Raw genomic sequence first — 23,681 nt, forward strand, 5'->3', positions numbered from 1 at the left:
TATATGCCAATGATAGTTTTTTCCGGGTAAAATCAGAACAGTAAGTTGCCAACCAACCATAAGCCTCCAAAGCACTAAAATACTCCTAACTTTATTTCAAATTCTTTCCCATATTCAAAGTTAGGTGCTCTCTTGAAAATAATTGCATGGGTAGCATTACCCACCACAACTCGCATCATGTATAATAGAGATACGAGAATGATCACAATAATCAGGTCTGAAATTACATAATAGATACGATGAATAGGATTATTATTTTCTCATAAGAAAGCATTGGAGATTCCGAAAACACAATATAACAGCCAAATCTATCTGAAATTTGGCTCAGTACCAGACTGGGCCTCAAACTACCCAGTTGACTCAACTCAGTCCTAAGCAGCAATCAACAGTATAAGATCGATTGCTAGAACAAAATCAATGATGTTTCCTTGTATTCATCACGAGGAAGTAGAGCCCTAAAACTGCAGTTATGTTCCTTTCACGTCTAATTTGAAAGTAATGTAATTGTAATTTGGAGAAAAGATCCCCAACCATGGAGTGTTGCAACGGCCGTTACTGGGCCGTAAAGATTACAGTGGCAACCGTTACACGTTACGGGGTCATAATGACAATAACAACCATTATGGGAAAAATGACCTGTAATGGCCATTTTGTAATAGCCCGTTACGCCCCCCATAAAGGCCGTAACGGTCCATTATAAGGCCAATACAGGTTTTTTGGGGTTTTTTCAATTTAAAAAAGAACGACTGTAACAGCTATTACAACCTGTATCGTAGAGGTAAAGGTGGTAGCTGTTATGGCCACCGTTATCATTACGTAATGCCTTGCCCCAACCTAAACACTAAAGAGGGATATATTAACTTGGTTAAGACACTTCAACAAAGAGATAAATTGCAATTCAATTTGATAGCGCGTCCACATGCACCCTCAAGCTCTATATCCAAGTACATATAGCCAAAGGATCGGCTAGGAAACATAGGGGACATGAGTAGCAACAAGGGTGGGATTTTTGTTATTTCATAAAAATTATGAAACATGAGGGGGGGGAATCATCTCATGCAATTTTGAAAGAACCATCCAACACCAATTTTCATTATTAATTGATAAGATATAACAAAAGTTCTGATGACAATGCATAAACAGAGCTAGGTAACCACTACAAGACAGAAATGGGGTTTCCTCCATCCTTAAGCCTTTTTAATAGCAACAGAACGTGCTTTTAGGTTTAGAAATATTCCCCTAAAATTGCCAATGAAAAGAAACTGTAAGTCCACATATATCCATACAATCAAACATGCATGCGCCCAAAAGTTCAGACAGAATGTGCATGTGCGAATGAATAAAAATGTCGCATCGTATGTAGAAGCATTATATGAGACACCATGCACATTTGATGCACTAGCAATACACATTTTTTGCATAATATATACCCACATAACTACGCATATATTCAAAAACTTTAAAGGCCATGCTTCATGCTCAGTACGCTCGTCTTTCATTGCATGCCCTAGACATTGAATGTTCTCAACTTCCCCTTTCTTGGTGGCTTGAACTAGTCATCCTAAAGTTAGTATGGAGCTTCACCATGCTGACATGTGAGGCGTGTTGTTAATCATGCATCAGGAGGTTCCCGAGTTTGTGCAGCCAATTACTCAGAGCATGACCTTTCATGCTTGAGGGTGCTGCATGCTTAGCAGTTTGCCTGGCAACCACCCCTCCATGACTCAAGACTTTTGGCTGCTCGCTGAATGGGTATGTGTCATGCATGTAGTAGTTGGCTGACGGTCAATACTGATAAGATTGCTAGCATGTGAGTGGTGTCATTGTGAGCTACCGCCATGGAGAAGGGCTATGATGATGATGTACATAAATAACTATAAAAAGTGCACCAGCATTCAGTAAAATACACAACCATAAGCAAATACATGTGTCCACAGCCCTACACATGTACATGTGTTGTACAAAAGCTTACACAGATGCTATTCACATATGTGGGTGCTTAAGTATCCATATAGCTTATATAAATATGAACTAGAAAATGAATGCATCAAGGAACACAGAAGCATGATGTGTATAGGCCCACAGCATATACAAAGAAATGTACTTCACGTACAGGAGAATGACTGAAAATATCCATGTGGAAGTGATACATGCATATCTGCATGGAATACATATTCATCCACATGAATGTGGAAGCATATACCTAGCCCACGCTTTCATAATATGCTTATGCAAAACTTCAAGGGCAGAATTTGTAACTATACGCACCATAAAGGAGTAATGTAACTATATATGGTTTCCTAATCTCTACCATATATAACACAGAGTAGCAAGGGGCAAATTTACCCATGCAATTAGTGGTTTTTGTTTTTTTTTTTGTTTTTTTTTTTTTTTTTTTTTTTGTTTGGGGGGGGCTGATTGAAAATGGGAAGGAATAGGTTATTTTGGTAATCTAGAGGTGTGTGGACCACCTAACAACCAACGGTTCAGATTTTGCCCCCTCCCTCCCTCCCACCAGTGTGTCTGCCTAACAACCAACAGTTCAGATTTTCCTCCCTCCCCCCCTCCCTCCCTGCCTCCCTCTCTCACATTGTGAATCCACTCAAATACTCATGTGTATGCATTTATACCAATCTATAAAAGTTAACATGTGTATGCATGCACCCATGCACAAACATAAACATATATATGATATGTAAAATGCCCCCAAAAAAATTTCTGAATGGGTTACACATCCAGCCACCCTAGCAGGAAAATAGAGGGGTTAGAGATGCCACTGACCAGGCAGAGAAACAAAAAATGAAAGAAAATGAGAGGGTGCATACCAGCATGAAGCTACAAAGCTGTGAAACACAACACGGAACTGCAGAGGCATATATTGGTAGTTTATCCAACCGACGATAGGCCAAAACTGCAAATTAGAATACCAGCAGCTTAGCTTAGAACAATCACCCTATTTCAGAAAGTTATTAAAGGAGTTCCCAAGTCCATACCTTCCACGCAGTCAACTGGACAGAAGGGTAGTCCTTTCTAACTTTGTTCTTAACAAAAATCCAAGGTCGTCCTACATGGCCAAGAAATATTAACAATAAAAAGGAACAAGCTTTTGTTAGAGTGGAGATGCACACAGCTCACAAGAGGAAACAGTGAAGGCACGGTGAATTAGAGCCACTTCCCCAACAAAGAGACTGAGTAGAAGCACATTGTCACTGTAAAAGTGGAGATATAACATATTTAACAAGGACATGGCACTTTTTGCATTAACCAACATGAACCTCTGTCCAACAACCATGGATATGGCTCATATGAAAAACTAATTTAAAATCGTATCTTTTATTTTAACATATTTTTTTCATGGCCACTAAGATTTTATTACAAGGCGAAACAAAATAGGCTTACAATAAAGAAGTAAAATGTATACATGATGAGAAATCATATCTCATTACAAAACCCGCCTTTTTCCCAACACTAAGATTTGTGAAGATAGAAACAGCATAACGTGACTCAAGCCTATCCTAATTTTCCGCTTCTTTATTCCTTTTCTAACACTTCAAAGGGAGAGAGAAGAAGAGAGAGCTCTTCCCGGGAGGGTCTCTCCATGCAGTAAGGAGGACAAAAGAAGAAGATGGGAGTCTTCTAACATCTCTCTACGAGACAGATTTTATTTTTTTTCCTTCAGGCAAGAAGTTATTTAAAGGGTTTTTCCCATGTCCAATGTCCCCAGACCTTTTAAATGGCAGATGGGGTGACCTATTGTCGATCCAAACTGTTCATTCATCCATACAAGTGAACAACTAAGAGCAAGTCATGGTGCAAAAATCATGCCAACTGGGTGATCCTAAGCTCACCATTAATAGCATGAAAATGGACAGTCAAGATTGACTAGAGATACAAAAATAAGCCCAATCAACATCTTGAACATCTAAAAGATAGATCCCACTTAGTATTTCTTATGATTCCAAAGAAACACTTTGATTTGATGGTCCTAACCATGTGATTTCTGGCCTGTAAACAACATACAGTTCTAACAAATTGGCCCCATTCAAAGGGTTAGGATCATCCAATCGGCATGATTCTTGCCTCATGGTTTGCTCGTAGTTGTATGAATGAATGAATGGTTTAGATCGACAATAGGTCACCCTGTGTACCATTTAAAAGGTTTGGGGATGTTGCTAATGGCACCATGAAGATGTAGACGTTAGCAAAAACCTTATTTAATAAACAAGTCGTCATCTTTCTGCTTTCGGAAGGATCCATGGCATGTGGACCTAGAAAGGCAATGAGTCTGCACATGGAGACTGCTTTTGGCTCTGGCCTCAGGGTCAAAGAATTGTGCCCAAATTTGGGTCCAATTGTGAGAATGGTATCTCTCTAAAATCACATCTATCAATCAATCCTAATCAATTAAAAGTAAAATAGTGCTTGGTGAAAATTCAATGGGAACATCAATGGTAAATATTATCTTCTTCATTCAATTTTTCAGCAATGATTTGTAAAGCGTTGGTCAAGCGCTTTGGACGGTCTGGATTGCTTTATAACTATGACAAGTGTACGTTTAAAGAGAACCATTTTTAAATGGTGCAAAACTAACATATGATCTAGCCCACAACCCCATCAATCTATTCTTTATCGGACCGACAACCTCCACAACACCTGTTTTATGCATGCGTAAAACATCCAAGCTCTGTGGTCCCACCATGTTGTTTGTGTGACATCCATTCCATCCATTATGCCCTTCAATGCTAGGCCATGGCGAAAAAAATCAGCCAAATAGACAACTCAGGTATGCCACACTAAAAGGAACAATGGGGATGGGATGCAAACCATAGGTTTCCCTCTATCTCTCTCAATTTTTTTTCACCCCTACTCCCCCCACATGCATTGCACATGCCATATCCCCGAGTCTCATTTAATAAAGCAGCCCACAGCACAACTAACCACTCTCCTCCAGTGTTTCAAATAGCGCCTGTAGCATAGCGATAGCATATGCTACGTAGCGTAACGTGGCCTTAGCACTACGTAGCGCCCCAAATAGCATAAATCCCCTGTAGCGTACGCTACAGGGTTCGTAGCGTAAGCTACAATGTATTTTTTTTACTATTTTAGTTTTTTATTATTTTTTCATGTTTTCTTTGTTTCTAATGTTGAGGAATGTGACACTTGTATTGTATTTGATACTTTTAACCTATGGGATATTTATTTCTTTTCATAATTGTGACTTGTGGTTTCAATTAGACATTATTAATTAAAGTGGTTTGCTTAGAAAGTTGTTGATTTGGCTTATATACGTGGATTGGCTTTTGATAAATGATAACTAATAACTTTTTTGAACATGTTTATAATTGATCAAATAAACCATCTTTTAGGCATTTTTATATTTTTTTTCCTTTTTTTCACTATTTATTATATTTGTCCTATTTTTAAATTAAAAAATAGAAGTATCATGTAGCTTACGTTACATGTTACGTATTTACGCTACACGCTATAGAGGGCTGAGCGCTACGCATCATGCTACTGCTATTTAAAACATTGCTCTCCCCATGGCATCAACCACAGTAATCCAGCTAGCCACTCTCCCTCTGCCCTTTCTAAGATGCCTCTCCACATATAAATGGTTAATTTGTACGCTTATTTCACTTATTCTTTACTTTCACAAATAAATATTGAATTTTTGGCTTATTTTAATTACTATATAGTTATTTTTATTTTTATTTTACAAATGAATAATCACAATACTATTGAATATAATAGGTCATTACAATAACTACTTGTGTCAACATGCTAGTGAATCTTGACTTTCTAAAGCCACGATATCCAACCCAACGACACCTTTATCCATGTCCTACAAAACTAACGCGGCCAAATAAAAAAGAAAGAATTTCGATTCACAAACATATCCTTTTCTTGAAAATCAAGCAACAAAATTTCTTCATAGATGCAATATAAAATAAAAATAAAGGACTCTTGATTGACATCCAACAGCCTACTAATGGTTTGCTAGTAATCAATATCCCCCCTCTTCATCTACCATAGGCAACACATGCCAAAGAACCAATACATAGTGTAATCCAAGAATTCCATCATAACTATTCGTAAAAGAGTCTTTATATGCTTTAAGGGAACCCTAATATAACCCTAACCATCAGTTGCTTCTAATCCTAAACATTTGTTCCATTAAAACATTAAAATTGACCAAAACAACCCTTAATCCTGTCACAACCATAAATGACTCCCAAAAACAATGGTAACTCACTAAGACAATGATCCTTCAAAAAAAAAATCACTAAGACGATATCAAAATTCCATGATCTTGGGCTTATTTGGTAGAAAACTCTGCAGGCTTTCAAACACAACCAATTTTGTGTCATTCAGACATTGTTTGCTACCCAAAAACTCACAAAATAAGTGACAAGAATACTAAGGAAACTTGTTCAACAAGCCTAACAAGTAAGGAAGCAATTAAATGTGGTCCATAATGCATACCAGGACTGCAGATTTTTTCCATCAGATCAACCTAGACCCTCAAAATGGTTCAAATCTCCAATCTTGATGGTTGGATGGTCTAAATCCTCCTTGATCACAACCCATGGATGGGCACAACCTTCTATCAACTAGCTTATGTGGCCCAGATGCATCAATTCCTCCTGAATTCAGAAAAACTTGTCCTCGAGTTCAAAGTCAGTAGCAGTCTACCACAACGGCCTGGCTTGTAATGTGCCTTCTTCAACTCCAATGGTAATTGATGTTGAAGGCTTCCATGCTAGATCAGGATCTTGATCATATAATAGCGACACGCATAACGCTGTTCTTTCTTTCACTTCTTCATGGTCCTCCATGTCTAGGGTATCAACTTCCACTTCTTCTACAACAGTGGATTTACAAACTTACAACATTGGAATGTTGATCATGGCTTCATTTGTTACTATGGATCAGCCTCTGGTCGTCACAGTGTTGTCTTTATCATTGTCGGCTTTCGATGTGTACTCTGATTCTGTGGGACAGTGCCATTGTGTTTATCTCCATAGAGATTGCAAGCATGACTATCACACTATCCATTTCCTTGATCATTAAGTACATAATTGTCTATCCTTCGGTCTTTTCCTACTGGGTCATTTGTCGATTGATCATCTGATTCAGTTAAAACATCCTCTGATCCAACTGTGAATCATCAACATATCAATCAATGTACCCATCAGGCATCCAACGACAAATTCTCAGAATGTTTTCATTAGAAACCTCTTCCTTAGGAGATTCAATTGCTGCTTCAAACCAAGGTATGCAAACTCAGGACACGGACTACACTCGGTCAGCCTACAAAACTTCACTCGGTTGAGTCATGTTTTTTCTGTTTAAATGATTCTATAATTATATAGATTACATATAAATATTTTAAAAACTTGACTAAAGAGAGACATGAGAATGGGGGAGAGACGTAGCCATGAATGGGGGAATTCTAGGAGTTTTTTTAGTTAATTGAGGAATGGGGAATTCTAAGAGTCGTTTGACTGTTTTAGTCTTTTAAGATGCGCATTTGATACTCAGGCCATGTATAACACTTGATCCACAGCCACCACACACAAAAATGTTACACATGGCATACACTAACTCAAGCTAAAGCAGGTAAACTATGCAATCAACCGTTGCTGAGGCACAATCCAATATTAGGATTCTTAAATAATCCTGACCACAAATTTGTACACTCTTGTTTGTTGAAACAAAACCATTAGTTTTAATGTTTTATTTTAACTGCCCAATAAAGGCCCACCAATCTTATAGATGGATAACCAAATAAGCCCAAGTTTTGGCTCTTGGTACATCTAAATTGGTACCTTATTAATTTGACAGTTTAAATTGAATTACTTAGATTGCATGTGTGCCTTTAAAGCCAACTTCTAAGTGCCTACCTATCAAGAATCACGCTCTGCCAGAGAATCAAACTTTTCTCTAAAAGAAAGAGGCTATTATTTAAAATAAAATTAAATTAACTGCATTCATCGTGAGTTTGCACCCATGTGAGTGATTTTACTCGGCTGAGTCATGCATTGACTCACTCAACACGGCTGATTCCTGTTTCAACAGAATGCCATAAAAACTGCTACGATCGCCGAGTCTTGTTGCTTGAATGAGTCACCAAGTCAATCCAAAACTTGGGAAAACTCACCCGAGTTTTGTTCAATCGTAACCCCCAACAAGTCTACACCAATTTTATTCGGTAGGGGTTCAAAACAGAGTTGACGTAGGTGAGTCCCAAGTCGACTCACCAAGTCTGACAACCTTGCTTCAAACATGACAAATTTTGTGTCATTCAAACATCATTCGATGCCCAAAAATGGCACACAAAATAAGAGACAGAAATACAAGGGTAATTTTCTTCAACTAACTCTAATAGCTAAGCGAAATGACTACTCATGTGGTCTATAATGCAGATTAGGACAACTAATCTTTCATCAGATCAACCTAGACCCTCAAAGTGGTTCAAATCTTCAATGTGGAAGGTTCGGTGGTCCAAATTCTCCATAATTGAGAACCTTAGATGACTCGATCTTCAATCAGGTAGCTTGTGTGACTCAGATCCATCAAAACATACGTCCAAGTTGCGTGGATTACAAGTGTGACTGAAGCTAGGGTTTGAGATGAATATTTGGAGTCATGTAAAAGCGGAGAAGGGATCACAACTACAGCGTTTCACAAAAATGGTCCATTTCGCTTCAATTCATTGAATCCCATTCAAATCTTGTATTTGCTCTCAAAACAGGCCTCAATATTGTCTAAAATTAAATTAAAGCTTCCTCTGAGAGAAACTGAAGATTGAAGTGGAAATCAGAGAGAAATTGAAGATTAAAAAAGAAAAAGAAAAAAAAAAAATCAAAATCAGGCCTTTATGGCTGTATGGCGGATGCAGGCAGCCTACTTTTTTCGAACAACCAGTTCACCCCGACCCATTACGCGATACGGGGCTGTAGCGCCCATGCTAAAGAAAAAGGGGTCCATAACGGCTGTTCCAGGCCCGTATCGGGCCGATATGGGCCCGTAATAGTCATATACATGGGCAATACATTTTCTTCCTTTTAGAAAAAATGACAGTTACAGGGCCCTGTAATGGCTGTTACGTCGTATTGTCCAGCCTTGCCACTATTGAATACCTTACCTCCCGTATTGTGTAACGAGGGTAATTGATATACAGGGGTAGCACATACGGTTACAACTTACAATATAACCAATACAGCCATATCTTAACTAATATAAATATTTAAAACCATGGCAAGAACAGTAGTGTGAAGTCCACAAAATAACTTTTAAGTCGAGAAAAGATCAATCACAAGGAACACCCTTGCTCTAATATCATACTTCTCTGAGAGACTGATTGCGAAGGGATTAGCCCCCATATATACATCAGCCAAATGAATAATAAAAGCAAAGAAATACATAAATCACAAAAAAAAAAAAAAAAACCCGAGAATGTGACCAAGATGGAAAGGGGTCAAAGTAGCCCAAGGACTTCAAAATAGATGTTAATGCTCATATAAACTCAATGTGAATGGGGATCCAAGATATAGGGAATACATTACAACCATCCAACAGCTATGAACTAAGAATTAGGCACATAATAAAAGAAGAGGTCAGGGGCTAAATGCTTCACCAATAAATTTCACAGGTATTTTTTATTGGTGAAAAGCATCCTGCATACTTGATTTGAACTAGGAAGCAAAAATACAGAATTATGTAAGAACAGTGTCCCAAACATGAAATTAAGCCTTTCATGGTAATTACACGAAGTCACTGCCGGTGTTTTAAATATCGACGATATCAGCCGATATATCCCATGATATATCTTGTATCCCACCTGTGCGATACGAAACGCACAGGCGGTGCCGATATATCCCAACTATTTGATCTAGTGAGCATTTTCAATTTTCGATCAATGTTTTTATTGTAAATCACGATAAACCAGTGTGAAATGGTTACAAATTTATGATTCTTCATGTTTTCCATGAAAATTTATGGATTTGGAACTTCGATTTTGAGATTTGGGAGAGATGGGTCAAATTGTGCAAAATTGAGAAAAAAACAAAATTTCTCAATTTCTCACAAACCAATTGCAATCTTTGAATCCAAACACAAAATTAAACATGTATGTAACCTGATCTAGTAATTCTTCTTTTGCTTTTGAATGTATTGCTCGTGTTTCCATACATGTCCTCTTATGTTTATAAATTATATTAATAGACTTTGAATATACTTGCATCAGTTCAATTGGAAAGCACATATATTAGGACCCCATACAAAGGAAACCTTATATGCACTTTTTTTTGTAATGTTTTTATTTCTAAGTGTGTATTGATGTCTTTTACAACAATCCCTGAAGTTTCATTGAAACATTCGACCAATTTCCCAATGTTCCCATGTTTCCCAACAACAACGATACATTACGCGATACAACCGATATATCCCATGCGATAACCAATTATTATCCATATCCCAAGGGTGCGATACATTAGACGATAACGATATTTAAAACATTGGTCACTGGTAGTCTGGTACATAAAGACATCAGTGAAAAAAGTAATGCTGATATCCATGAGACTAGAGTTATTCATAAAAGTACTTACCCTCAACTACCAGGCCATAGTACATCATAAAAACCATGTTGTTCCATGGGGAACTAGTTAATTGTTCCAACAGTACCTGAAAGAATACCTTAGTGTATAGTCATTCAAATAACCTTATAGCCAAGGCGCAATTTAACCAATCAAAATGACACAACTCAAATCAATGTTTAAAGATCATCTGTAGCCAGTACATATGGCTTGATATGTACCAGTCTCATTCATCGCCCATGAATGTTACAGCTGTATTGGCCCGAAACAATCTGATACAGGGGTGATACGGGGTGATATGGGGTTGTATTGGTGGTGAACGATACGATGCTGGATACATTGATTTAAAATCTTGACTCAAAAAGTAACATGATTCAATTATTCCTTAAAACCATACCCCTTCTCCTCCCTCCAAACCCCACACTCTTAACAGTTCTCAATGTTAGCAATGATGGAAAAAATAACAATGGCATGCTTCATTATAGGAAAAGAAAGTATAAGATTTACAAAGAAACTGAAACACACCTTCTTAGCAACAGTTGCATTGCCCTTCCTTCCTTTGAAAATAACATCCATCAGCTTGTGCAGAAAGTGACCAAAAGGCCCTCCATATGCAAAACCATAGAGCTGCAAATTATGATAGGATAGACAGTAGAGTTAAACAACACTAGACATCTTATAGACATAGGTTCCATTATACATAATATATGTGCATCGGCAACCACAAGACGTTCAATGCACAGTAATTATATGATTAATGACCCAAGTCTTTGCACAGTATACATGGGATCTCAATTCTAACAGGTGGGCCCCGTGGTTCGGTAATCCAAGGCCCAGCCATTGATGTGTTGTGTCCCACTGTTAATGGAACATGCCCTAAGAATCTCCCAGATTGGAAGATCCCAACAACCAATCTTGCAATTTTTCTTTAAGTTGAATGTAGAGTGTTGTGTATTTCTCTTCTTAACTAACTGTCAGCCTCAAATTGGAAAAGCTAAGATTGCCCTATTGAGTATAGTTGGGAGCATAGACCAATAGTCTAGATTACCAAACCATGAGCCCCACTTGACGGAATTGAAAACCTATAGAAATTCTACAAAGCCACTGGTCACAAATCATATAGTTCCTCATCAACAAAATGCTTAAAGAAAGCTCTTTTTGGAAAAATAAAAAATAAATTACGAAAGAAAAATAGAATTCAAATTCATTTCAACTGTCCTCATCTTCAAGGATCGCAACACAAACGGTAGATTATCTCTAGCAACAAAAGGTTACAATTTGGAATTCACATGTGAATCCACATCATCATGTTTAAACACGCAGTTGGGGAGCCTATTTGATTCTAAAAGAGCACTTAAGCACATACACTCAACTTATTTGATTGTCCCTTCAGCCAAGATGGAGTAATAAGAAAGATGGCCTCCATTTTCATCAACACAAAGGTAACCCAAATGGATGAAGTGAGATAGAAAGTCCAACAAAAACATGAAGAAAAGAAAATGAAAATGGAAGCCATTTTCAGCACCTCTTCTCTACCAACATAAAACAGAACAAATAATAATAATAATAATAATAAAAGGAAGAAAAGAAACTTTTTTTTTAAGCAAAGGAAGATATCCTTCTTTCTGTAACCATTTAGTGTATGAATGTATGTGAAATGCAACCCACCTTTACCACTAATATTGTTAGAAATTTGAACTTGAGGAGACACAAACCATGCATGAATCATGGATCCTGCTATCCTTAATAGGTAAATGCCTCCACACTGGTCAAACTGAGTATACAAAGGGTTTACAGCAAGTCTTCACCTCTAGGGTCGATGACTGTTGTTGATTTGTTGTGCAAACATTTGCAGCAGTGAAGAACAACCCCAAAGGCCTCATAAAAACAGCCTACAGCTTTGAGAACTAGAACCGATTTGCAAACTGGTTTTTATAGAGAGAGTAAAGCATAAAACAGGTTCTTTTATTTTCTATGGATGCCTTGGTAGGGTTGTTGCCTGTTTGCATGTACACCGAAGTCTCTTTATCTGGACTGGGAGTAATTTCATCATTTTGGATTCTCAACAGTCAACTCCTAACAAGGTGGCCAACAATGGCCAAGTCCTGATAGATGGGTCAAACATGGATTACCACTAACCCCCAGCTAAACCACACCTTTTTGGCCACTAACTGAGAGTAACGGCCAATAAAAATAACCAGGTTTGAACCTGGCGGGTGAGAAGTGCAAAGCATGCCTCAAGCACCCTTATAATCACTCAAGCCCAGACATAGGAACAGCAATAGACCAGGTTTAGGCCAAGCTGGTTTTCGGTCAGGCCAGGCCAGACACCTAGGAACCAAGGCCCGAGTGCAACCCAAGTCTGGCATAGGCCTAGCAAAGCAGGACCAGGCCCCAGCCCAAAACAAATTGGTTGGGACCGGGCCTGACCCAACCCAACCCAGCCAGGCCCAAAAATCAATAAAATCCTTGTTTTCCCACTTGAATGTTCCTAATCTATCCATTGATCAAGTGGACCACACATGCACAAAGAAATAAACATTTTAGAGTGAAAACAACAATCTACCTTCAAGATGCATAGGTTTCCCAAGCAAGGATTGGAATGGCATATCTGTAGGATATAGCACATGTGCCTATGAAGTTGGGCCAAGCTAAAATGACTTGAGCCCAAGCCTGGCCTGAAAATTGATCGAGCCATGCATTTGAGGCTGAATCTTGGTCCAACAGGAGGTCGAGCTCATTGAGCCAGGCAGGCCCATTGCCACCATTACCTACACCCTCGCGCACGGTATCCTTTTGTAGAAGTGAACATTTAAGTGCTAGGAAATTGCTCATACCAACCTCATGTGGAATTTTGCAAAGGTCAGGTTTATAAGATGTTTAAATGCCCATTTAAAGGCCCATGTGTTACATAAGTACCATTGGACCGAGGTTTGACCTAGGTTGGAACTTATACTGAAAAATCAACCCCAAAAAAATAGAAACAACCACCCAAATGAAAAAGGGAATTATGCAAACAAGGAAGAAAACCTACAAAACATCATCATCAAACCAAGATTATGACCATTCCCTACACACTGTTTCAAGTAATTTCAACTAACACAATTAAGCACTCAAAAAATTTAAAAAGAAATATATATATATATATATATATATAAAATAACAAACAGAAAGGAAAGAAAGGATCCAAACGTCAAGCCGCCATTTGAAAAAAAAAAATGAAAGAAAAGAAAAGAAAATATGACATACCACAACGAGAAGCAACCTTCTCAACTGAAGCTTCTTTATTCCAGAAAGCTTCTGAGCAATTGCATCACTACATCCTGCTAATACTCCCGCTGTCACTGCCTAACTTACATACAAAACCAATCAAGAAAATCTCTTATTATGGAAAACAAAAATCAATAACAGCAATAGTAAGAATAACTCTAAGCGTGGATTTCTGGGGATTTGGATTTAAGATTTCAAATCTTTCAAGTGTGTTTGGCAGCTTGGATTTGAATCCAGTAATCCATAAATTGAGTTTAGCAGGCTAGATTTTGACATCAGAATTATATTATGTATATTCACATGAAAATGAATTTGATGATGAAAAAAGTCTCAAATTTTCCAACATAACTAAAAAACAGTTGAGGAGGATTCCAAAATGGCCCTTTCTGAGGATTTTCTGAAATCCCTGCTGCCAAACGTCCTTAAAAGGAGTGAAATGGATTTCCAATCAATTTCCCCCCAAAATCCTTGCAAACAAACGACCCCTAAACGGAATTTGATATCTGCATCCACCCTTTTCATATTTCCATACACCCATATGAGGAATTCTCAAAATGGAAATGAGCAGTATGAAAATAAAAAAGGGTAAGTAAATAAATTTATTTAAAAAAAAAAAAAAAAGAATCAGAAAGAAAGATAGTCGATTGCAGTTGAACCTTAGTTCTAAGAGGGTGAAGTTGCAGTTGGCGAAGGTAATTCTTCCATGCGTCTCCAGCTATCTCTGACATTTTCTCTCACTAATATGAGAGTCTTGAAGCGGTATTTTGGGGAAGAGAAGAGAAGACGAGAAGGAAAGGTGGAGGCTTTTGACTTTGAATTTGAACGTCAACAGAATGCGGGATGATTAAGAAGGGGTTAGGTAAGGGGAGCAGAGAAATCATCAGATACAGCGGTTGTACAACAAATTCAAATACAACCATCTTTTACCCTCAATTTGTTGATTTTCTAGAATATCATATCCGTAGAAAATGTGATATCATAATATTTTCATTATATTTTATAAATACTAATCGGATGTAATCATTGTATGGGCCACACCATACACAACCATCGGAAGTCTGTTGATATCAACGTCATATCCGAATCAATATGTGGATCCGAATGATTTTTATAATATACGGTTATGATGATGTTTTTAATAGAATTTACGGTTAGGATTTTCGATATATGTGACAATTTGGCGTGGAATATTAGCTGTATCGAAACTTCTGATGCAGCCACCGTTTATGATCATTTCCAGGGAGGCAAGACGTGAGACACGAACAGAGGGGTTCGTTTTCCGTCTGTCGCAACTAACGAGGGGAAGATGCAGTGTTAGTCCACGGTAAGCGTGCAACAAGCCCGGCAAACTCGGACTCGAGATTCATCTCGAGTTGAGACGGGTTCGGTGGGGTCCAACCCAAGCCCATCCGACTAAAACTTTCAAGTTAGGTTGGTCTGGTTTGGTATAAGCCTAACTTAAGGGCCTATTTGGATGTCCGTAAGTTATTTTAAGTTATAAGTTGCTCATATGGAAGTGGCTTTTCGCCCCGTTCTATTACAATTTTTTGGTAGATTTGTCTATAGATAACTTACAGGTTGTATATTGCTTATAGGTGAATTTTCTCTCCTAAACACCACCTATAAGTGACTTCTCTATAAGTCACTTCCCACTTCCCCAACATACAGGCATCTAAACAGGTCCTAAGTTACACCCTTAGTTTAATAACCAGAATGGTCCATAGGCCATCTAGTGGTGTATCAAGATTCTTCCTTTTTGGTAGTCATAGTGGCAATAAGTCAGATTTAACCTCAATTGGGTTAGGTTACGATGTCCAGCAAAACTCATTGGTAACCTATTTCAAGTTGTGTTCAACCAAGGCCCAATCCATTTATTTAAATAAGGCACATTCAAGTTTAAGCTTAAGCCACTACGAATTTAGCTTGGTTTGAACTCGCCTCAAAAGCAGGCTAGGTCGTTTGACCTGCCAGCGGACTTTACTCACGACGACCCCAACTTTTAAATACAAGTAACTGATCAAAAATAGCAACACACATGGATGTAAGAAGACGGAGATCAGGACAGATGCAGGAGTCAGGGAGTGAGATAGACATGAAAGAGTGCAAGCTACTTTCATGAAATGCGCTATTTTCAGTCCATATCATGCCCATTCAAAATCAAGTTACAACATGTGAAATGCATTAGCCTGCACACGCTTACATTGTGAGGCTTTCTTCTACAAGCGCATCTATAGATTAATACAGCACATGTGGCATATGAAGATTCCTTAGGGCGGACTTGCACATGTGTTTCAATGTAACATGCATACAAGATTAGGGGCATATATGCTTATATGCGCACAGAATATTCTCTTGTTAACACCGAATGGATAGGTTTTCTGGTTTGTTTTTAATTATTATTTTTATTTTCATGTAATCAAGCAGCCCTGAATTAAAGGACACAGCTTTGCACTGGGTGCACGAGTTTCAATTCTGATAAGTGGGCCCTTGGTTTGGCAATCCATACCATTGGTTGCTCCTTTGGTGGACTGTTTTCATACAAGTTTCAATCTGATAAGTGGGGCCCATGGTTCAGCAATCCAGACGACTGGTTTGTTGCTCCTTTGGTGGACCATTTTCCTAAAATGTGTAGATTGGTTTTTTGTCAATTGAATGTGGACCATGGTTGTATTTCTATTCCTAGCATTATATTTGTAATTAAACTGTGAATGGAATGGCCACGCCCACGAATGTCTTGTAAGAGGAAGTTCACATACACAAGACATTTCCCACTAAAACTCATAGGAGCTACATCAATGGGAATAATGTAAAATTGCTCCAACCTGAGTTCCCATATTTTCTATTTTCTGTTCATCCTCGTGATTTACACCTGATCAAAGGGGTTACGTGAAAGACACAGACCATCGCGGCCCCACACTCGAACCTGCGGTTGTCATCCCATGCCTATTCATCCCCCATTTTTCCATATGGCCTAGCCCATCTGAGTTACGGATCTAGCTGATCTTTTGTCTTAGGGCCTAACATCGAGGATAGAACGAGATAGACGGGGTGGATTTTAAATCTACAACATGGTGGGGCCCACAGACTTGGGTGTTTAAGGCAGGTGCTGCGGAGGATTCCAGTACAATGCATGTGTCACAACAACTCAAACTAACTTTCTGAAACCGACGCAACGGAGGACTAAATGACCCGCCCAAACTGGCCCGAAACCCAACGCAAATTACTAGACTGTGTACACATGATGAATGTACATTTGTATATGTCCATAGATTGATAGGTCTGGCATACTTCTAGCCCCATATTCGATTCGTAAACCCAATTGATGTACGTGTATATTTTCATGGATTGATCCACTAATTGGTGTGGCTAGGGGTGCACAAGGAACTAATAGTTCTGGTAGTTCCGGTAAATCGAACTGGAACCGATTAGACCGCACAATTTGATCCGGTGCATTGGCTCTAGTTCCAGTTTGATCAATAATCAAAGAAACGGTTAGTTCGGTTCGGTTTTTTGTTTGGAGTTCTATAAAAACTCTATAAAAACAAATTGGACCGTAAAACCAAATCATGTAACCGAACTTGGAACTGAACCCCTTGATCAGTAAATATTTAAATTTTATTTTATTTTTAAATATGAAAAATTAGATCATTGATCAAATGGATCACAATATGAATAGACATTAGCAGAAAAATCGTTTTGGGAATACTAAAGAGTCATAAAAACAAACCATGACAAAATTAATCTCCATGAAAATTTTCAATAAAAGAGCTTGGGTTGGATTAAAAAATAAATAAATATAATAATAATAAAACAAAGCAATTGGGCTGGATTATAAAAAGCCCAGAACTGGAGAACTAAACTGGATGAAACCAATTTCTTACAGTCCAGTTCCAATTCAGTTTTAGGGTGCAAAGGGTCCGATTCCAGTTCTAGTTTTCCTGGAATCATTGGAACAGTTTGGTTCCAGTTGCCCAAAACTGGACTGAACTGAACCATGTGCACCCCTAGACGGCTGGCATACATTTCCCATTTCGTAAGCTTGATTTGGGTTGCATGGTAAGCATGTGGATCATTCAAACACATCTATATGATAATAAATAATAATTAATAAGAATATGACAAGATTAAGGAGAATGTTGCATTTAGTTGTAATGAATATGGTGATGTTGTGATCATGTCATGGAACGCTTGACAGACTCAGCTGTGTCCTTGATGGTATCAACGGCATCCTCGACCTTGTTGGCTACGGTGTCCTTGGCCTTTTGGGCTGCTTCCTTTGCTGAACACCATGCATCTTGGACGGTTTGTTTTGCTTTCTCTCCTGTTTCTTGTGTTGTTTCAGATGCCTTGACTACCGCTTCTTTTGTCTGCTGACACCCCTGAGGCAGTTAAGAGCGAGGGTAGTTTTGTCAATGTGAATATTTTTTCTGGGAATTTACAGCATTAAAGTTTGTAATAGCCTAGTTGTAGACGATGAAGACTTTAAAGGAGAAAAAGGAATTAAAAGCATCCTGATGCATAAGAACGTGAAGATTGGAATTTATCATTATTGAGGGATGATATGGACGGTTCATTTGATGGGATCTGTATTGACTGGGGTTTACGAATTTGGAGTTTACCATCCCTCAAATGGAGGTCTGCAAATACACAGTTATAAGAAATTGAAGCAATGCTCAGATCTTCCCCCATCTATGGTGAGCCCCGTAAGATATTCCAGGATAGGATCCTCTCCCTTGGTTGAGAGAAACATTTTAGTCTTAGCTATCTGCTTTAAGGGCGAGTCCCATGAGATCAACGGTGTAGATCAAGGAAACATGGGCCCCACTTGCAAATATCTGTGCACGAGGACTTTATCAGCATTTCAATTAAGGAATATTTCAAGAATGCCACGTAGAACATGGCACGCATACATTTCTGGCATGGTTGGACACAAGAAGGTAGATCATAAAATGGTTTTCACTTTTGATTCGAGTATAGCTACGGGGCGCATGACCTATCAATATTTAATGAAATGAATTATCTGGGGTAAATTGTGCATCAGTCCATTTCATCAGAAAATGTGTGCTTTTAGCTCCAAAACAAATTTTAATGGAAGTTACTATTTTTAGTAATTTTGACTTTTAATACATTTTTTAAAATTTTTAGAGTTTTAAATTTTCCTTTTTTTAAAAACAATTTATAATTATGTTAGTACTCTTCCAGCAAAAAGTTTAGTTGAAGTTTTTATTTTTAAAAATTAGACTTTAGATTAGTTTTATTAAAATTATGATTTTTATTAGAATTAAAATTTTGCTATTTTTAATAATTAAGAATATTTTTTTTCTATATTAATAGTGTAATCAACATGTAGACATTTGATTTTTTTAATTAATATTATTTCTTTCCTTTATTTTTTTTTTGCTCATGGATTTGATAAGTCCATCTATCCTTGAGGAAGAGGAAGGAAGGTGATCGGACTAATCTCGTTCATCCTGCATCAAATGCTCATCACAAATAATTAAAATAATGTAATAAATAAATAAATAACTCTTGCTGGATTTAAAATATCAGCAAAACCTTCTGTCGGTGATCAAGGACCATGGGGTGGACGCGCCATGGATACTTCAAAATGATCCTAACCATCCAATCATAGGCGTGGAAAAGTAAGGACAAAAATATCGATATTCAATGAGCAATCAGTTATTATGATCGTGCCATCAATGTAGTTTCTGGTCCATGAACACTCTACATTGGGCCCCACTGGATCGAACGGTCCGAATCATTGCACATGATCGTATGGATTTGCAGAGAGAATGAACACACCTGATCTGCGGCTGACGTTACCTTATTCTTCACATCTTCCGCAGTCGTCTTCACTTCCTTCACCCCTTTCTTGATAGCCTCGGTCGCCTTGTCAGTGGCATCCGATGCTGCTTCACGTGATGATGATCTCACCTGTGACAAATCAACACCGTTCAAAATCCAAACCAGATATGCGTCCACCGTCTGATTCGTCCAGATCCAGCACACACCATCACTAACAACAGACCAATCGGATGGACGGGATGCCGATGGGCACATTAAAAAGATGCCTCGCGCCTCACATTTGCCAATGTGTCAAACACATGTGAGATCCTTGCCTTTCATCGCAGGTAGTGGGACCGACCATGAGACGCGGATTTCCTGGGAACCTAGGTAGGGCCACCGTGATGTTTGTGAGAAATCCACTCCGTCCATCCGTTTTTTTTTGAGCTCATTTTAGGACATTAGGCTAAAATGAACCGGATCCAATATTCAAGTGGGCTGAAAACTTGAGGATTGAACATCCACGGTTGAAATATTCGTGGGGCTACAGAAGTTTTGAATCAGGCTACTATTTGTGTTTTCAGTTCATCCCAGTAGAAATGAATGACGTTATGAATGGTATGCATGGTATGGATGGCATGTAAATATCACTGTCGAACCCAGGGAGATTTCAACGGTAGGAATTTCCCTACAGACCTTTTCCTTTAGTGTGGCCCACTTGAGTCTTTGATCTTCTCACTTTTGGTCCCAACTCCTAAAATGATCTCAAAAAGCGGATGGACGGAGTGGATTTCTTACAAGAATCACTGTGGCCCCACCTAGGTTTTCAGGAACTTCATGCGAAAGGCTTTCCAGGAAATCGGGGTACCCCACTGTGGGAAACGGAATGGCTACTCCCCCGCCACCGGCCCGGTCGCTGGTGATCGGTGCTCCGTGGGCCCCACCATGATGCATGTGTTTCATCCACTCCGTTCATCCATTTTTACAGATCATTTTAGGGCTTGACGCCAAGAATGAGAGGGATATAAATCTCAGGTAGACCGCACCACAGGAAAACAATAGTTTTGGATATGCACCATTAAAATCCTCCTGAGGCCCACCGCACTGTTTATTTGACATCCAATCTGTTGATTAGGTCATACGGACGCAGATTAAGGGAAAAAACAAAGATCATCTTGATCCAAAACTTTTATGGCCCCCAAAAATTTTTTAATGGTCGATGATCATTCAACACTGTTTCCTGTAATGTGATCCACTTGAGATAGGGATATACCTCATCTTTTTCCTCATACCATAAAATGATCTATAAAAATAGATAGACGGCACGGATGAAATATATACATCATGGTGGGGCCCACGGAGCACCGACCATCAGCCATTGGCCGGTGGCAGGGGGAGTAGCCAATCCGTTTCCCCCACCATGCACTTCATGAAATCGGATTGCGTACTGAGTTACTCAGTACGCTCTCATCGTACTGAGTAAACTATGTTGGGCCCACCGTGAATGCATCTGGTTTATCTACGCCGTCCATTCATTTTTCCAGATCATTTTAGTAGTTGAATCAAAATTGATGAATATGCATAGCTCAAGTGTACCATAAGACAGGAAAAAGTAGAAATATTGATTTCCACCGTCGAAAACTTTCTGAGGCCCCCAGTGTTGTTTAGTAGTCATCCAACCTGTTTATAAGATAAGACGGACATGGATGAAGGGAAAAAATAAATATCAGCTTGATCTAAAACTTCTTTGGCCCCCAATAAATTTTCAACAGTCGATGTTCAATTCACACTGTTTCCGGTGGTGTGCTCGATCTGAGGATTGGATACACTCAATTTGTGGGAAAAATACCTAAAATCATCTATTAAAAGAGATGGACGGAGTGGATAAAATGCATGAACGACAGTTGGGCCCACAGAGTTTACTCAGTACGCTTAGCATACTGAGTTACTCAGTACGCAATCCGCTTCCGCACTTCATGCTCTTGTATGGGGCACACACATGATCTATGGTCCGTTTATCCTTAGCGGTTAATGTTTCTCCTACGCGTGTGATCCACGTGATGAGTGGACGGGTCTGAATTTTGAGTCAGGGCTAATCAACAGCGGGACCCACATGATGAATGGCCAGGACTGCGTACACGTGTGTAAAGAAATAACTCACCAGGAAAGGTCTTGTGTTAGTAAGGACACATGACCGAGTGCTGGAAGGCCTCCTTGTGGCGATGGTGGAACCAAGGTGGCCAAATTTGGGAACGGTAGTGATTGCGAGTATCATGCTTTCGATATTTTACTTTCTTTGGGAAACAACTGAAATTGGATCGTTTTGAATTTCATGTATATATAAGATGCAGGCACGTATTAGAGCGTGGCATGTGGCAGAACCGTCCAATATGGGACACGTGGCAAGATGCAGCTGGTGATGGGACCCAGTATTCGTGGTTAGGTTGTTGTTGCACGTTGACCACTACAAATGCATTCTTTTGCGGTCGTTTTGGTTCTTGGAATGCTTTGCACACGTGCATGAGTGGTTATCAGTTATCACATGTGTGAGAGAGAATCGTTTGAAAATATCTCTTTAGCGGGAGCAAATTAGGTGTTACACGAGTGACAGCTTAGTGGCCCATATTGATGATGTGTTGTATATCCACGCCGTCCATCTGTTTATACAGATAATTTTAGTAAGGAGTTACAAAAATTATGCATATCCAAATTTCAGGTCAACCACACCAAAGGAAACAGGGGTGATTGAATGCCTCAACATTAAAATTTTCATAGGGCTCATCGTAAAGTTTTCGTAATGTTTATTTTCAATCCAACCTGCTGATTATGTCAAGAAGATCTTGATGAAAGGAAAATAGAAAGATTAGATTTATCCAAAACTTTTGTGCCCCACAAAAGGGTTTAATAGTTATTCATCACCGTTTCTATTGGTACTGTTCACCTGATATTTGGATCTTCTTATGATTTGGGACAGAATCCTAAAATGAGATGGAAAAACAGAAGAACGGAATGGATATACAAAAACTACATCAAGGTAGGCCCCACACGGTCAGGGTAACAGCCACTAAACTGTTACCAGTCAACTCGGCCCTGTTTGGGAGCATGGATTTGGAACTCCCTGGATTTGAAACCCCCTGGATTTCAAATCCTTCTATTGTGTTTGGCAATCTAAAAGTAACCCAAAAGTAGCCGTACATAGTATATTTCCAGAGGTTTGATTTTAATTACTAAATCAACTTTAATATCTGTAATTAATGAACATATATAATATTTGACACAATGGTTGTAATAAGCCTGTTGAAATATATACTTTGCCATAAAATGACGAATTTTCAAGTCTCGAATGAGCCATAAGCACAAGATCATGTAATCAATCATTTTTAACCGTTGATTTACATGGACAATGTTTGGACAGCGTTGATCATTGTATTCAAGTAATTATAGTGATGCAATTGATAATCCAAGCATTTTGGGTAATCATTAAGGGGTCATGTGTCCAATAAATTAATATTTAAGTGACACATTTTACACATGCAACTCTGGGAGGTAATTTAGATGTAAGCCAAGCTCTCGCCGTGGATTTCAAACCCTTTGGATTTGCAACTCTCAATTACTTTATGGCACCAAACAATCAAGGATTTGAAATCCTCTTGAATCCAAATGACCCCATGCTATTAATGGTACTAGAATCCTTGAAGCATTCGTGAGACCCAAGCATTGCGGGCCTACGTGTTGCAAGAGTGACATCTGTTGATGCAAAAATCCGGTGCGTCCTCCAGACCTTCGTGTACCTGCACGGAAAGAGGACAAAGGAGACCCTGGCTTGAGCAGGGAACCCTCCGATGCCAAGGTCAGGCCTGGATTCCGGGTCTAAGTGTATTGAGTGGTTTTTTGAAAAAGAATTTTTGCCCTTACCCCACAAGACGATGGAGGTTCCTCTTTTATAGCTGCTGGAGCATTTAATCGTACGAGGATTCTTCTCCTGATATCGTGGGCGGGATCCTCTCCTGGTATCACGGAGACAGGATC

The 23,681-nt window shown here is 38.8% G+C and overlaps 2 protein-coding genes across 2 annotated transcripts; both read right to left on the reverse strand.

The window, feature by feature from the left end:
* Positions 1 to 989: 989 nt before the first annotated feature.
* On the reverse strand, positions 990 to 14,691 carry LOC131240497 (peroxisomal membrane protein PMP22-like). The gene is made up of 7 exons (XM_058238762.1): positions 14,525 to 14,691; positions 13,848 to 13,946; positions 11,124 to 11,225; positions 10,611 to 10,686; positions 2,994 to 3,064; positions 2,826 to 2,911; positions 990 to 1,239 (listed from the first exon to the last, which is right to left on the reverse strand). The coding sequence occupies exons 1-7, from the start codon at positions 14,594 to 14,596 to the stop codon at positions 1,188 to 1,190; spliced, it is 558 nt and encodes a 185-aa protein (XP_058094745.1). The 5' UTR covers positions 14,597 to 14,691; the 3' UTR covers positions 990 to 1,187.
* A 3,250-nt stretch (positions 14,692 to 17,941) lies between these two features.
* Positions 17,942 to 21,947, reverse strand: LOC131238671 (uncharacterized protein At4g13230). The gene is made up of 3 exons (XM_058236291.1): positions 21,814 to 21,947; positions 19,671 to 19,802; positions 17,942 to 18,247 (listed from the first exon to the last, which is right to left on the reverse strand). The coding sequence occupies exons 1-3, from the start codon at positions 21,925 to 21,927 to the stop codon at positions 18,041 to 18,043; spliced, it is 453 nt and encodes a 150-aa protein (XP_058092274.1). The 5' UTR covers positions 21,928 to 21,947; the 3' UTR covers positions 17,942 to 18,040.
* Positions 21,948 to 23,681: the final 1,734 nt, after the last annotated feature.

The sequence above is a fragment of the Magnolia sinica genome, chromosome 3 (assembly GCF_029962835.1).
Source record: "Magnolia sinica isolate HGM2019 chromosome 3, MsV1, whole genome shotgun sequence".
NCBI classification, from domain to species: Eukaryota; Viridiplantae; Streptophyta; class Magnoliopsida; order Magnoliales; family Magnoliaceae; genus Magnolia; species Magnolia sinica.

Coding starts and splice junctions, on each gene's coding strand:
- LOC131240497 (XM_058238762.1), bottom strand. CDS start 14,596: ATGTCAGAGATAGCTGGAGACGCATGGAAGAATTACCTTCGCCAACTG. Junction 10,687..11,123: donor ATGCAACTGTTGCTAAGAAG/GTGTGTTTCAGT, acceptor GTATTCTTTCAG/GTACTGTTGGAACAATTAAC. Junction 2,912..2,993: donor TCCAGTTGACTGCGTGGAAG/GTATGGACTTGG, acceptor TCTAATTTGCAG/TTTTGGCCTATCGTCGGTTG.
- LOC131238671 (XM_058236291.1), bottom strand. CDS start 21,927: ATGATACTCGCAATCACTACCGTTCCCAAATTTGGCCACCTTGGTTCC. Junction 19,803..21,813: donor CTAACACAAGACCTTTCCTG/GTGAGTTATTTC, acceptor GATTTGTCACAG/GTGAGATCATCATCACGTGA. Junction 18,248..19,670: donor TAACGTCAGCCGCAGATCAG/GTGTGTTCATTC, acceptor TAACTGCCTCAG/GGGTGTCAGCAGACAAAAGA.